The following is a 16,491-nucleotide window of genomic DNA, read 5'->3' as shown; positions in this document are numbered from 1 at the left end:
ACACTGAAGGAATCTGAAACTGTATTCTTAAAGAGATGTTACAACAATTATATGGTTTGCCACTGTCATACTAATCTTACCTGCAGTAGCTGAGACGTAGTCCACCTGGAATCTACATTCTTTTCCAAGCATTTCTTTAGAAAGTCCTTAAAATTTGAAGACCTTCAAAATAAAATTTTAATAATGACATTCTATTTTTCTTGTTATTAAAATCAAAACTCTGAGAAATTATGGTTAAGTTCCATTATGTATGTAATAGTATTAATTCAACATAAGAAAACTAGTTATGAGAATATTGTTTCATAAGTCATTTATCTATAAATACAAGTTACATATATGTAAATAGATTCATAGTTTAAGTCATTGAGATACAGCCATATATCCATAAGTATGCTAAAAATCACAAAAATTCTTCTATTATATTAAACTCCACAAATACAGATCAATCACATATATGCCTCACTTTCTCATAGTACAGAAAATATCTCTTTCATGTAGAACTCAAATCACTGGTATTTTTTAATTTATGGGGAAAGTTAGTTACAGGAGTTTATATGGTCCTTAAGTCTTGAAAATGCACCAAAAATCAGTTTTCTACTTCATACAATCTTTGTACCATGTACCTAAATTTAAATACCCTTGGCTTCTTAAAAAAAATTGTTTAGGAATACTTTACCATTTTGATGGCTGTGCTAATGTAGGGGGCTCAGATTTTGCTATTTTTAGCAGCACTCGCATTGGATTTAATTCATGATGAGGTGGTTCTATCTCAGCCATTTCTATTAAAGTGATACCCAGGGACCAAACATCAGCTTTGTAGTCATAGGGTCTGTCCTTAGATGTTTCACACATGACTACCTCAGGAGCCATCCTATGAAGACAGAGAACTGAAAATTAAGATGTTTAACTTAAGACCAGTGATCACAAACCACATGAAAGATAGACAGTATAATTGATTATGTGGACAAAATTAATGAGTAATAATAACTGTTGACATAACTAACGCTGCAAATCCATAAAACTGAATACATACCAATAGGGTGTGCCAATAAAGGAATCTCTCCTTTGAATTGTCCTTGTGTTTTTAGCTGATACTCCAAAATCCGCTTGAAATAATCATACAAAAGTATTAATGATAGTTTTTAAGCAAAGAATGCTATAGTCAACATAAGGGAAAAGCATATCAAGTCTTTAATAAGGCCACTGTTATTAAAGGGTAAGCAAAATAGAAAGAGAAATAACTTCTCTATCATCCTAATTTTGACCACCCTCTTTCTACCATATCCCCGCCCTCCCAAAAAAAACTGCCAAAGAAAAGATTCCATCATTAATACACTTGATACCACCATCCTTACACATCTTCAGATCACAAATTCTCCAGAATTGAAAAAAAAAAATAGTAACTTTAAAATAGATCAGTCTATCCACTTCACCAAAATAAATGCCAACTAGTGCTATATGTTACAATTAAATTAAGGGACATTTTTTCTATAGTGTGAAAAACAGAAATTATACCAAATCAGCCTTTATGACAGCATATGTCTTACTAACTTCCTCATAAAATTATATCACAAAGAAAAAAATTAGGAACGATGCTTTCTAATTTAAATTATAGGGCACAGAAACATTATAGCTTTATTGGTTGTTAACTCCTTTTCAGCTTAGAGCTCAATCATTAATAGCAACATAAAATTGCTATTGCTGCATAAATTACCTCATGCCATATACATTTAACTTTTAAAGTTTCATTTGACATGCCACGATTCTCAAAACTGAATAAATACCAAAAATCCCACATTTAGTATTCATGCCCCAAGGCCTGGCACAGAATATACACACAATAAATGTCAGCTACTGATATTAATCCTATGTGTAATTTTAACCTTCGTGATACTTTGGCAGTAGAACTCTTAAAACTCATGAAATCCTGCCCTATATTCTAATTATTTATGTCTATTATATAGTTCTTTCTTTTCTTTTTTTGACCATGTAGTTCTCCTGCTTAAAACATCTTGGCAGCTACCTATTGCCTGTAGAATGATGTTTAAGCTTCTTAATATGGTGTATGAAGTCTTTTGTTACACTAGATATTTCATTAATGTTTTATAATTAAATTAATAAATGAATTTGCCAATAGAACATACTATACTTGGAAGCTATATCTGCAGGTATTCAGGACTCTCCATCCCTATTAACTCCCTACTTCCTCAACTTATAACTTGCCATGTTTCCGCAGGACAGGATTGAGATCACAATATGAAATTCCTGCCAGAAGAGGTTTTCTACTCAGGTAGAGTCAGCTCAGAACGTATTCCAGTGTGTTCCTAGAACCTACTAATGGTCTATTCTTTTTAACTTTTTTCCCCTCAGAACATGACTGGGAAAGGAGGTCGAGAAACAGGCCTAAACCACAAAGGTCCACTGTCAACATTCGTACCTCTCGAAGCACTCTTATAAGCAGGAGGTAAACTAAGGAGGAACAAGAAGGCATCTTCATTTTTGTGCAAAGGGGAAAACTAAGGTCATTATGTGCTTTATAGTTCTACTTATAATGATATGGTATATATATGTTGGTCTGTTAAAATAGCATTTTACGTACTTATTTCCATTTGTAACAACGTGATCTGACAAGATCATAAAAATCTGATTATTGTAATGAATATATGGTTCTTGAGGATAGTATGGTTCTATATGCATCTGTGTACGCTTAATACAATGTCACAGAATTGGAAGGTTGTCTGTATTTACGAATTAATGAAACAAAGTGCAACTATTTTAAATGTCAACCAACTCAAAACTATTTTGGCATTCCTAAATCTTCAAAAATATACTTATTTTTAATGGCATGCATTATTTTACACAAAAGTATATTCCTGTATTCAAGTAAGATTTTAGTACACTTACAGAAAAATATGCACTAAAAAAAAAAGATCAAAATTATATTTCAAAACGAGCTACAAGACTAAAAAATGATGACATAAAAGAGTAACAGAAGTCAGAATTTTAAAACTCATAAATGAGGTGAGAGAACTCAAGGGAAAATTAGAAATAAAAAACAATTTTAGAAACGAAGGCTAAAGTAGGAGGAATGCAAGAGCAAATAAACACAACAAATTCACACCCATTACCACTTCACACCCATTAGGGTAGTTATCATCAAAAATACAGAAAATAACAAATGCTGGCAAGGAGGTTGAGCAATTGGAACTCTTGTGCATTGCTGTGGAAACGTAAATTGGTGCAACCACTGTGGAAAATGGTATGGTGGTTCCTCAAAAAATTAAACAGAGAATTACCATATGATCCAGCAATTCCACTTCTGGGTATATACCCAAAAGAACTGAAAGCAGGGACTCAAACAGATATTGTACACCCATGTTCATAGCAGCATTATTCACAAAAGCCAAAAGGTGGAAGCAACCGAAGTGTCCATCAATGGATGAATGGATAAATAAAATGTGGTGTATACATGTAACAGAATATTATTCACCCTTAAAAAGGAAGAAAATTAACACATGCTACACCATGGATGAACCTTAAAGACATTATGCTAAGTAAAATAAGCCAGTCACAAAAGGACAAGTACTGCAGGATTCCACTTATATGGGGTACGTAGAGTAGTCAAATTCACAGATACAGAAAGGAGAATGGTTGCCAGGGGCTGGGGGAAGGAGGAAATGGGGACTTAAGCGTTTTAATGTGTACAGAGTTTCGGTTGAGGAAGATGAAAAGGTTCTGGAGATGGGTCGTAGTGTTGGCTGCACGACAGTGTGAATGCACTGTATGCTACGGAACTGTGCACTTAAACATGGTTAGGACGGTGAATTTTAAGTATATTTTGCTACAATGAAAAACAATGAAGAAAGATAAAAAGAACCTGAGAGCAAGTTATAAATACTGATGACTGTCAAGCCCAACAAAAAGATAATAAAAAGTCTCTAAAGGAGAAAGTCAGTGCAAGGGAACAGAATAAATACTCATACCTACAATTACAGAAAACCCTCCTGGGGGGCGGGGGGTGAGCGGGAAACAAAAAACAACACTTAGAAAAGTTTAGTCAAAGTTTAGTCCTTAAAAAAAAAGTCTTTGGCATCTAGGCAAAAAGAGCAAATGACTTACACGAGAAAGAAAATCAGATTCTCATCAGACTTTTCAATAACACTTTATGACAGAAGAAAACAGAGGAACATATTTTAGATATTCAAGGAAAGAAATGTGAACCAAGGATTTTCTATCCAGCAAAACTGACCTTCAAAGTATAAAGGGTAGAAGTGTTACCATTATATAAGAACTCAGAGAGCCCTTTCAGAGAAATCTACCAGAGAATGAACTTCAGACAACCAACATAACCAAAGAGACATGAACAAGAGCGGTGGTGAGCACTGAATATAGAAATGAAGGTTAAAATGAGTAATTACAAAATACTCCAAATCTATCATCAATGCTCTTGAGAAGCAAGATTCTCAGGATAGAAGAAAAGCGATACAGATGTAATACAGAAGGGGCTAAAAGAAGAAAAAAAAAAAAGGCTTTATCCTGAATTTGAATAGGACATACGTAGGAACTCATGAGAGCCTAGCTCTGTCCTTTGGAAAGGCCTAGAATGAAGGTGAATCCAGAAACTATAAGCATGTCTAACACTCAGATTGTGGTCTTGAAATACCATGTCCTACTAAAACTTCTTCTTCAGGGCTTCCTTAAGAAATGGCTGGGCTTCCCTGGTGGCGCAGTGGTTGAGAATCCGCCTGCTGTTGCAGGGGACACGGGTTCGTGCCCCGGTCCGGGAAGATCCCACATGCCGCAGAGCGGCTGGGCCCGTGAGCCATGGCCGCTGAGCCTGCGCGTCTGGAGCCTGTGCTCCGCAACGGGAGAGGCCACAACAGTGAGGGGCCCACGTACCGCAAAAAAAAAAAAAAAAAAAAAAAAAGAAATGGCTAATTACAGGTCTGAGGCAGGAAATGTAAAAGATGAGCCTGAAACATCTCAACCTAACAGACAGCAAGGAATCTACCAAAGATTAGTAGAGTCATGTCAAAAAGATTAACAAGCCAGCTTGAAGAAGCTCCCACTGACCAAGATGGTACAACGTGAGCTTTAATAAGGATAAAAATTGTAATAGATTTGAAACCTATAAAATAAAATTAAATTCATGAATTAATAATGCCATTAAAAAAAATACTGGCCACCAACTAAGGATGAGAGAGAACCAATTCATTGTCTTTAAAGCTAAGTAAATAAAAGGAAAGAATCAAGCATTTTTCCTGTCCTGTCTATATGAACTATACTCCTGAATGACCAAACAGTTGAAGGGGAAGTGTCTTTTTATATAAGTATTCCTAATTTTATATGATGATAAATGAAAATAATGAAATAAATGATGAATAATTACACCAAAATTATTATAAAAAATAATAAACGAAAACAAAATGATGGAATTCATTTTGCCACTCCAATCAAAGAACGGATCCAGGCATTAAACATCAACAGCTGATAACATCAAAAAAAAAATATCAAAAAGCCGGTATTACATGCCTCCCAATGAAAGAACACAAAACCACCTACAGTCTTGCCAAAAAAGTCAAACCTGAGACTGATGAGGCTTTTGGATTCATCTGCAAATTGAGGGAAATACAGAGAGGAACTTACTAAAGTCATCAGGAGTACACAGTCAGCAAAATGCAAGATGAGAGAAACTCTACAGGTCCAACAGCCTAGGTCCTATACATCAGTGTTTCTCAACCTTTTTTTCCATCTCTCTCCTAAGGAGCCTTTTTAGACATTTTTTCCGAATCCTCTCTCCCCACCATGAAATTTTAATGCCACAGATATACTGTATATCTGTTTGTGTATATCTATGGGCTTTTGGAGGGTCACAACCATGGTAACACTAAATTTTTTTGTTCCCAGAGAACCAACTTTCTTTGAGAAAGCATGCCATGAGAATGCATGCCATAGATAAAATGTAAAGAGAAAAAAGGAATGGCAGGGTGGTGGGGGGCAACCTATATATTAAAAGAGACTTAGAAGAAAAAGCAGGTTTTAAATATGGGTAAGTCTAAACTCTAAAGTCTAGACATGAACACTGGATGATAGAACCATAAAGAAACACAAAGAAGTGATTACTATAAAAGTCAGGATATAGATTACCTGTGGAGAAGGGAAGGGACAGCGTGATTGAGAGCAGGCACATGAAACAGCTGCTAGGGTGCCTCACATGGTTCTAGTTCTTTTTGTTTTCCGTTGAGGCATGTGGGATCTTTCGCTGCGGCGCACGGCCTCTTTGTTGAGGCTCGCAGGCTTCTCTCTAGTTGTGGCGTGCGGGTTTTTTCTCTCTATTTGTGGCTCTCAGGCTCCAGAGAGTGTGGACTCTGTAGTTTGTGGCACTTGGGCTTAGCTGCCCCGTGGCATGTGGGATCTTAGTTCCCCGAACAGGGGGGATTGAACCCGCGTACCCTGCATTGCAAGGTGGATTCTTTACCACTGGACCACCAGGAAGTCCCATTCTATTTCTTTATCTAGGTGGTGGTTACAAAGCTATTGTGTACAAAGCTACAAGTCAATAAGCTACACAACTGTTAGTGTGGTTTTCTGTATCTGTATCCATTTCTTAATAAAAAGGTTAAAATTTAGTAGTATATCAAATTATACCTGTTTAGATGTCATGACAAAGTGAAGCGAAATGACTATGATCACTGGTATCAGCATGGCCTTTGAATATATTTTGTTTTTAATATCCTTCCAAAATACCCAAATTTAGACTTCATCACCAGATTTTTTTTTAATACATATCTTGGGGACACTTACTTCTATTTGTATGCGTTTATATATGAAATTCATTAATTTCCCATCTAAAATCTACATCTATTTCTCCTTATGAAACTATCATTTATTCACTCAGTATAAAAAACAAAATTAAAAATTCTAGTCCTTACACTTATTTTAGGCATCTGTTTCAGACTTAAGGTTAGTTACTTTGTTAGTTTAGCCAAGATACCATATCTATAAAATAGAATATAAAACTAAACATGGAAAAAGAAAACCACTAGATATGAGTTTTGGAAATGAAGATAAAACTGAGTTAGTGGTTCTACATACTATAGCATTTTCTAAATGTATTATATTTACAAGTATTAAGTCTACATACAAAAATTTAAGGAAAAAATAATTAGCCAGTTTTTTAAAAGTGTGCCATTTAAAAAATAAAAATCCATCCTTTCTTACTTTTTAAAGAGTCTTTATATGAGGTGCCTATACTTAGGAATTCTGGGAGTTAATGAATAATTATGTATCCAGGGAAGTTTTGTTTTGTTTTTTTTGTCCGCACTGCATGGTGTATGGGATCTTAGTTCCCTGACCAGGAATTGAACCTGGGCCCTCAGCAGTGAAAGCGCCGAGTCCTCACCACTGGACCGCCAGGGAATTCCCTCCAAGGAAGTATCTTAAAAAGTAACACTGAGGAGATACAGGGATATATGTCTATGTATAGCTGATTCATTTTGTTATAAAGCAGAAACTAACACACCACTGTAAAGCAATTATACTCCAATAAAGATGTTAAAAATAAATAAATAAATAAATAAAAGCATACAGGAATTGAAAGACCTGTACTCTGAAAACTATACAACACTGTTGAAAGATATTAAAGAAGACCTAAATAAATGGGAAAAAAAAATTAACACCGAGTAATTCTCCATGTTTCACATATTTGAATATAATTCTCCATGTTTCACATATTTGACTCATTGTAACAAAACAATATTAAGTTACAGACATACTGGGGAAATCTCAAAGCACAAATTCAAATGTTTTATATAAAGGAATAAACTTACCCAACTTAATATCTCCATCTAAGGTAAAAAGAATGTTTCCAGCCTTTAGATCTCTGTGGATGATTTTATTATCATGTAAGTAGTTCAATGCCTCTAAAGTCTGCTTACAAACTACTTGTATTTGGGACTCAGTTAATGGTCTCTCAAGCTCTACAAGGAAAAAAGTAAACAAATCTGCATTTTTGTACAGTGAAAGCATATCAGCAGGCTATATAACTTTACCATCACTGTCAAAGATCATACACAATGAATTGATTTTTAAAAAACTATATACAAAACTTTCTTCACATATTATACTAATGTTTAATTTTAGAATTTTATTACAATTATCCAAGAATATAAGAATTAGACTGATTTCTTAACTTACTGAATGTCTCTAAACAATAAGATAAATATATGTATAAATGTTTGAAATCATTTGACTTTTTTAAAGTATAATTTAAGATATAAACATGAAGAACAGAAAAACATTTACCAAGCATAACAGCATCCACTGCTCCACCTGCACAAAATTCAATGAGGATCTGCAGGCAAAAAAAAAAGCATGTGTCTAACATGACATTGAGTTTGAGTATTTTTTCTTCAATTTAGCATAAAAGATAAAGAAATAGCTATAAAATAACCTAGGTTACAGAAACAATAGTATGCTAACAACCATAAAGATTTTCTTTGTAAAAAGAGTTACAAGTCTTAATGATATGTAACTAAGAAAGCACAAAGAGAACACATTGTGGAAATATGTGCATTTTTGTTAATTATCATTTTTAGTGTCCCTGCTTCTGTAGAATTACCAGGTGTAGAATTTTTATTCAGGACAGTATTATATATCCATTTCATCACCACTGAAAGATTTTATACTCTCCTTTTTAAGGTAACTATTGTGAAGTAAGTGATCAAGTATATTTTTTAACTTTATTTCTAGGAATAAACCCTGAAAAGAGAAACTTTTAGTTTTTCTAAAAAATAGGGAAAAAAAACATATACAAAAGCTTCAGATCCTAGCTCAATTATCACTTCCTGATGGATGCCTTCCCAGACCTCCCTGTTACATACCACCATGCACCTTTCTTTCTTAACCCTTATCACAGTTTTAATTTTATATTTATTATGATTCTTTGATTAATTAATGTCTATCTCTCCCACTAAACTGTCCCTCACAGTTGTCCAGCTTTTTATTTTGTAATAGTCTCAAGTAAAGATCTTATCTATTTATTAAGTTGTCTAGGAATTCATTTTCATTACTATCTCTGGAAACATTCTGCTAGAACTCTGAACAACTATATTAGAAGGCACCACACTAATAATAACTATAGATTTTTTTTTAATTACATACCTTAATAAATTGTGTAGCTTCACACTTTTTTCTCCTCTGTATAACAACACTTTATTTTTTACAGGAGCTTGCCAATAAATTGTTTTGAAATTCATTATATCATATGAAAAATAATTTGAGAGACAGATCATTACTCATCCTAGAGATGAGTAAACAAGTCATAAAGGTTAATTGACTTGTTCAAGCTCCTGCCTAGCGTCACCAAAATCAAAAAATAAAGGCCTTTTGATTCCCAATCAGGTACAGCTTGTACAATCTACTCTGCTTTCATAACACTTTCTTTCTTCCTTCAAGGAGAAAAAACTAAAACTCCATTTCAAAAAGTCCTCTTGATTAAATTAGTACCGGTGCAGAGCAAGTGACTGACTGGTTATTATACTAAATATTAACATTTTACTTATATATTTATTTATGCCTAATATTTCCTAAAAATGAATAAAATTTTTACATACAGACTTGGCGACTACATCATGCACTAAAGTTGGGCTTGATAATATATAAGATAAATGTTGGGTTGGCCAAAAAGTTTCCGTAAGGAAAAATCTGAATGAACTTTTTGGCAAACCCAATATTTAACATTTCTAGTAAGCATTTTATAATTTATTACATGATTTATCAAAAGTTTAGTATAAGAAATTATAAACAATTGCAAAGAAAACAAAAACTTTAAAACATTTTAAGTAAATGCTTAAATTTAAATCAAGACACTTAAATTTAAACAAGACACTTCAAACTAACACAACATTGTAAATCAACTATACTTCAATTAAAAAAGAAAAAATAAAATTTTAAAAGTGCTGGAAAAAAAAAAGACTTCAAAGAAAGGAAGAAGTTCCAACTGGGAAAAAAAATTAATTAAAAACAAGAAAGGCATCTAATTTCATTATTTAGGAAATTTAATACTCTTAACCAAGTTTCTACATTTGAGCCCAATGTCAAACAATCATGAAATACAGTACAATCTGAAATACACATCAAAACATCTGTTGAAGCTAAGGATAATTATGTTGTTAATGACCCTCTCATCAGCAGGTCAATTCTCATTCAAGTAGCATAAGTGACTAAAAAGAAGACGACATAGTACATAAAATAGGCCTACACAACTTATAAACCTCTTTAGGACAATTAACTCATTTTGGTTATTCCTACAGATTAACAGAAAATACTTACCCAAAGATTGTTCTCATAATAGAAGGCATCTAGAAGCTTGACTATATTAGGGTGATCACAAGATGCTAATATATCAATTTCAACCATGTAATCTTCAAGTTCTTCTTCAGATTTGGTGTCAATCACCTTTGCAGCAGCTAAAACATTGGTCTCTTTATTCTGGGCCTAAAAACAAAAGTATCAGAAGTTCACGCTTATAACGCATACTTGCTTTTTAAATACTATTTTTTTTAATAAACTTTATTTTTTAGAGTAGTTTTAGGCTCCCAGCAAATCTGAGCAGAAAGTACAGAGTTCCCATGTACTCTCCTCCCTACACGTGCACAGCCTCCCCCGCTATCAACATTCTGCACCACAGTGGTACATTTGTTACAACTGATGAACCTATATTGACACATCATTATTACCAAAAGTCCACTGTTTACATTAGGATTAACTGCTGGTATGTGCTCTACGGGTCTGGACAAATGTATGATATGTATCCACCATTATAATATCATACAGAATAGTTTCACTGCCCTAAAAATCTCTATGCACTGCCTATTCATCCTGCCCTTCCTAACCCCTCCACTGATCTTTTTACTGTCTCCATAGTTTTGTTTTTCATACAGTATGTAGCCTTTTCAGATTGGCTTCTTTCACTTAGTAACAAGCATTTATGATTCCTCCATGTCTTCTCATGGTTTGATACCTAATTTCGTTGTAGCACTGAAAAATAGTCAATTATATAGATGTGCCAGTTTGCTTATCCATTCACCTACTGAAGATATCTTGGTTGTTTCCAAGTTTTATCAATCATGAATAAGGCTGCTATAAACATCTGTGTGCAGGTTTTTTTGTGGACATTAAGTTTTCAACCCCTTTGAGTAAGTACCAAGGAGCAGAATCACTGGATCATATGGTAAGAGTATGTGTAGTTTTGCAAGATACTGCCAAACTGTCTTCTAAAGTGGCTATACTATTTTGCATTCCCAGCAACAATGAATGAGAGTTCCTGTTGCTCCACACCCCTGCCAACATTTGGTGTTGTTGGTATAGATTTTTGTCATTCTAATAAGTGTGTAGTGGTATCTCCTTGTTTTAATTTGCAACTCCCTAATGACATATGACATTGAGCATCTTTTCATATGCTTATTGGCCATCTGAATATCTTCTTCAGTGAGGTGTCCAAATCTTTTGGCCATTTTTTCATCAGACTGTAGGTTTTCTAATTGTTGAGTTTTAAGAATTCTTAATATATTTTGAATAACGGTCTTTTATCGGATGTATCTTTTGCCAACATTTTCTCCAAGTGGCTTGTCTTCTCATTCTCTTGACATACTTATTTTTTAAAGATAGCCTAGGGCTTCCCTGGTGGCACAGTGGTAGGGAGTCCGCCTGCCAATGCAGGGGATGCAGGTTCGTGCCCCGATCCGGGAAGATCCCACATGCCGCGGAGCGGCTGGGCCCGCGAGCCATGGCCGCTGGGCCTGCGCGTCCGGAGCCTGTGCTCCGCAACGGGAGAGGCCACAACAGTAAGAGGCCTGGTACTGCAAAAAAAAAAAATAAAGATAGCCTAAACACAAATATTAACTAATGCATGCTATTCACTGTGCTAAGTGCTTTATATACACATACGATAGAATTTCAAATTGCAGGTTCAACTGGGTCAGACTGGTAGGGCTCAAATTCTGATTCTGCCACTTGTTAACTATGTTGCTTGGGCAACTTACAAACTCCCGTTTTTAGTTTTAGCTTCCTCATCAATAAAACATACTTATATCTCACGAGTTTGTGACAATTAAGATAATAAATATTTGCCAAGTGAAAAAAATACATATAAACATTTAATACAATGCCTGCCATACATAGTAAAAAAGATTCAAACATGTTATCTGGAATTATTACTATTATTATTTAATCCTCAAAATGACCCCATGATATATTAGCATCCCTATTTTTAAGGAGGATAAATAAATTTAGAGACATTAAAAGGCTTCCCCGAGGTCATGTAGAGCTAGTAAGAGGCTGAATCAGGATTCAAATCCAGGTTGTTTCCAAAGCCCTTTCTTTATTTTAATCATTACCCTTTCCAGTTTCCCTATACTTCCATCAGTTTAATTATTCTTCATTGTTTTTAGTACTTTAACTTTTCCATTTTCTTTCTTTAATTGAATAACTTCTCACCTCCATTTATTAGAAATGAAAGGTTTCCAAATATGTAGTAGAAGCCAAGATCATTTTTTTAAAGTTAGGAATCAAATCTTAAAATACTAATGAGGTTTTTAAAAGACATTTCAGGGCTTCCCTGGTGGCACAGTGGTTGAGAGTCCACCTGCCGATGCAGGGGACATGGGTTCGTGCCCCGGTCCGGCAGGATCCCGCATGCCGCGGAGCGGCTGGGCCCGTGAGCCACGGCCACTGAGCCTGTGTGTCCGGAGCCTGTGCTCCGCAACGGGAGAGGCCACAACAGTGAGAGGTCCGCATACCACAAAAAAAAAAAAAAAAAAAAAACACATTTCAATATTATATATGTCATCATCACTTCAGTAAATCTATCACCTTAAAAGAAAAAATAGCAAACTTTCAAAAGCTAGTAATAAGTGTTTTAATAAACAAGTAAATGTCCAAATCCCATTTTTAATAATTTTTAAGGAGATAATTTTACAAAAAAAAAAATGCATGCACAAAATATTCATCAAAGCACTGTTTACAATAAAGAAAACTTAATCAGCCTAAATGTCCATTAACGGGAACCTACTTAAATCATTCAGGATGCTTCTACAATGGAAAATTATGCAACCATTAAAATTATTTGACTAATCAATTAATATTTCTTAAGATAGGACAAAAGCCACAACATAGCACTGAATGGAAAAAAAGTAACTTACTAAACACAAAAGGTATGCAGTTTTACAAAAACTACACATCCATTTTCACAAAGGGATAGCTACATAAGAAATATCTGGAAAGACATCATCAGTGGGGATGGCAGAGTTTCATGTGCTTTTGACTTTTTCTATATTATTCATATTGTTTACATTTTTAAATGGACATGTATTATTTTTACAGAGGCAATAAGATACAAAAAAATCAGTCTATGGGATATTTCTTAGGGATCTATTATCTAACCTTTGAGATGATGATGAAAGAATAAACAAACCAGTTATCAGCCTATATATGGGAATTCTCCTAAGTAGATTTTGCTACATTTTACTTCCTTAGGTAGAAAGAATAAACAAACCAGGTATTAGCTTACATATGGGAATTCTCCTAATTAGATTTTGCTACATTTTACTTCCTTAGGTAGAGGTAAAAATTAGTACTAATTACTAACAAAGTAACCCTAATGTTTAGGGTTCAGAGAATATGTATGGATAAAAAGATAACTTTATCAGTCAAAACTACCAATCTAGAATAATATGCTAATCTACAGTATTTTATCAAATCTACGAAGGCTTTTAAGATGTGCCATTATCTTATGTTCCACTAAGGAAGAAAAACTGCCAGGCACTTTATCATTTAGAATTTTCACATTATTCCTTTTTAAGAGCTCTTTCTGGATAAATATAGACAAAAATTGTTAGTGTATATTATCCTTGTGCATACATGAAAAATTAAACACTTCTTCACATTTAACTCCTGAGTCCCTTTTTCACTCAGAATTATCTAATGTCTGTTTTTCCACACAATATCACTCTCTAGCCATGAAAAGCTTGGGTGATGCAGCATTTCTTTAAAAAGTGCTCCTCTACTACTGTCTCCAAAATTTTATTTGAAGCCACTGTCTCCCATTTTGCAATTATAATGCTGATACTTTCTTGATCTTACCACAGGTGCTAAATGAAGCTTTTAGATGACAACCAGGACCCACATTCTTTCTTCAAAACGTTCTTAAATGGTTTATTGATTGAAACATCAAGGGGTTGCAACTGTATGACACCAGAGATACAACTACGTTCACAAAGCACAGGCAATGACAGATATATCACAACTGCCATCTGGCGAACAACAATACTAAGGCGTCAATCAATAAATTGGGACATATCCCAATTTGAGAAATGCTTAAAAGTTAAAAGTCTATCATAACTGGTGAAATATGGCATTAAGTTTATCTCTCTAAGAAAGACACTACAGTTGAAAAAATAACATATAGAACTCGCCCTCCCCCAAGTCAGGAAATAAGCCAGTAAGAAATAAGCCCTTCTCTCACCATTTTAACGTAACACTTTGGGAAGAAAGAGCACAGAGGAACTGTCCTTAAAGAGGAACACTATAAAATACGAGCCCTGGTAAGAGACCAAGAATATCGTGAGTAGAGTTAAAAGTCATCCTGCTTCTGCATGCCTCTACCAATGTCCTGGAAGATTTTAAAGATGTGTATTTTACTTGCGAATAGAATGGCATGAAAGGGGAAAAATAATTAATACTAGATAATCTCTAAAGTTCTTTGTAGTAATAAATTTCATTATTCCATTGCCCTGGGTATACTGATTAAACCAACAATAATACCATTTGGTTTAATATAAATAATAAATAAAACTTACATTAGAAAATATAGTGCTTCTTACATTATTGTTTGAAAATAACTTGATTACTCATCAGGATCTGATTCCAGAGAACTCTAAAAATCAAAAACTGAAATAAACGCTGTTAAGTGTGTAAAACTATCAACAAACACAATGCAAATAAAGTGTTAAAAAGAAACAGTCTCGGGACTTCCCTGGTGGCTCAGTGGTTAAGAATCCGCCTGCCAGTGCAGGGGACACAGGTTCGAGCCCTGGTCCAGGAAGATCCCACATGCCACGGAGCAACTAAGCCCGTGCGCCACAACTACTGAGCCCGTGCTCTAGAGCCCGCGAGCCACAACTACTGAGCCCACGAGCCACAACTACTGAAGGCCAGCGCCTAGAGCCTGTGCTCTGCAACAAGAGAAGTCACAGCAATGAGAAGCCCGCACACCTCAACGAAGAGTAGTCCCCGCTCACCGCAACTAGAGAAAGCCCGTGCACAGAAACGAAGACCCAATGCAGCCCAAAATGAATAAATAAATAAATAAATTTATTTTTTTTTAAAAAAGAGTCTCATCTACTACCTAAAAGCATGAAAATTCTTCACATAAAGACGTAATTATAACTAAACAAATGTTAATAAAAACAAGAATGAAATAACAAATACTCAGATATTAATTTAAAGGAGACATAACTTCAATTGATAAACAGTTTTCAGAAATCAGTCGTGATCACTTAAAAATCACTATGTTTTTATCTTCACGAATCACAGGAGCCAAGGAAAGAGACTGGAATGACTAAAACTCAGAAACCTGGAGGAAAGATTCTGCAGAGCTGAAACTCAGCTCCCTGAGGAGAGAGTGCTACTCTGCTCAGCTGCTGCTGGCGGCTCTGAACTTGGAAGAGGATCTTGTGGGACTAGGGTACCTTTTGAAGAAGAGGGGACTAGCCAACTGGAGCTGGTGTTAGTAAGGGTTGTGATGAGGGTAGCTCTGTGAGTGTTGGAAAAACTACAAACTGAATTCAGGACTGCTGTTGCTGGAGTGAAGAATTTCCACTAGGATGATGGTCAAAGTAACAGGAAAGCAGACAGGGAGCCCACAGGAAACAAAGAGAAAGGTGTAGGTTCTTTCCTCCTCCTCCTTGCAGCCTCCCTCTAGTGCTCCATACTTCTGAAACCTAAAAGTGAGCAGCTGGCAAGTCAGAAATGTGATTTGCAAAATCTTACAACAGCATCACAAAGTAGAGCTATAGAAGGGGGTGTCTGGAGCTGAAAGACACTAATTTAATAAGTGGCATAATCCTTCTAAAACAGATGAGGATTATAGATGGGAGAACTAAGACACAGAGTAGTATTAAATATTTGGTTATACAGAATCTAAAAAGAAATGATACAAATGAACTTATTTACAAAACAGAAACAGACTCATACTGGAAAGGATGGGGGGAAGGGACAGTCAGGGAGTTTGGGATCAACATGTACACACATGTACCAGGCCCCAGGTTCATTCTCCGGCACCTCCAGCTGTTAGTTGGCTTTCATCAAGCCCCTTAAAGGCAGACTGAGCTATTCTTGGGGCTTCCCTGGTGGCTCAGTGGTTAAGAATCCGCCTGCCAATGCAGGGGACATGGGTTCGAGCCCTGGTCCGGGAAGATCCCATATGCTGCA

General features: G+C 35.2%; 1 protein-coding gene across 3 annotated transcripts in view; it reads right to left on the bottom strand.

Moving 5' to 3' along the window:
• Positions 1 to 16,491, bottom strand: part of SLK (STE20 like kinase) — a 57,104-nt gene that overhangs the window by 27,846 nt on the left and 12,767 nt on the right. For all 3 annotated transcript variants that reach the window (XM_028481925.2, XM_055081347.1, XM_007130575.4), the window contains exons 2-7: positions 10,333 to 10,497; positions 8,305 to 8,353; positions 7,830 to 7,979; positions 1,034 to 1,106; positions 677 to 871; positions 81 to 162 (exon numbers count right to left, since the gene is read on the bottom strand). In XM_028481925.2, the coding sequence (XP_028337726.1) occupies positions 81 to 162; positions 677 to 871; positions 1,034 to 1,106; positions 7,830 to 7,979; positions 8,305 to 8,353; positions 10,333 to 10,497 (714 nt within the window). The remainder of the gene's footprint in view (positions 1 to 80; positions 163 to 676; positions 872 to 1,033; positions 1,107 to 7,829; positions 7,980 to 8,304; positions 8,354 to 10,332; positions 10,498 to 16,491) is intronic.

This window comes from Physeter macrocephalus, chromosome 20 (assembly GCF_002837175.3).
Source record: "Physeter macrocephalus isolate SW-GA chromosome 20, ASM283717v5, whole genome shotgun sequence".
NCBI lineage: Eukaryota > Metazoa > Chordata > Mammalia > Artiodactyla > Physeteridae > Physeter > Physeter macrocephalus.
Note: the sequence above shows the minus strand (reverse complement) of the source record. Positions and strands in the feature narration are given on the sequence as shown.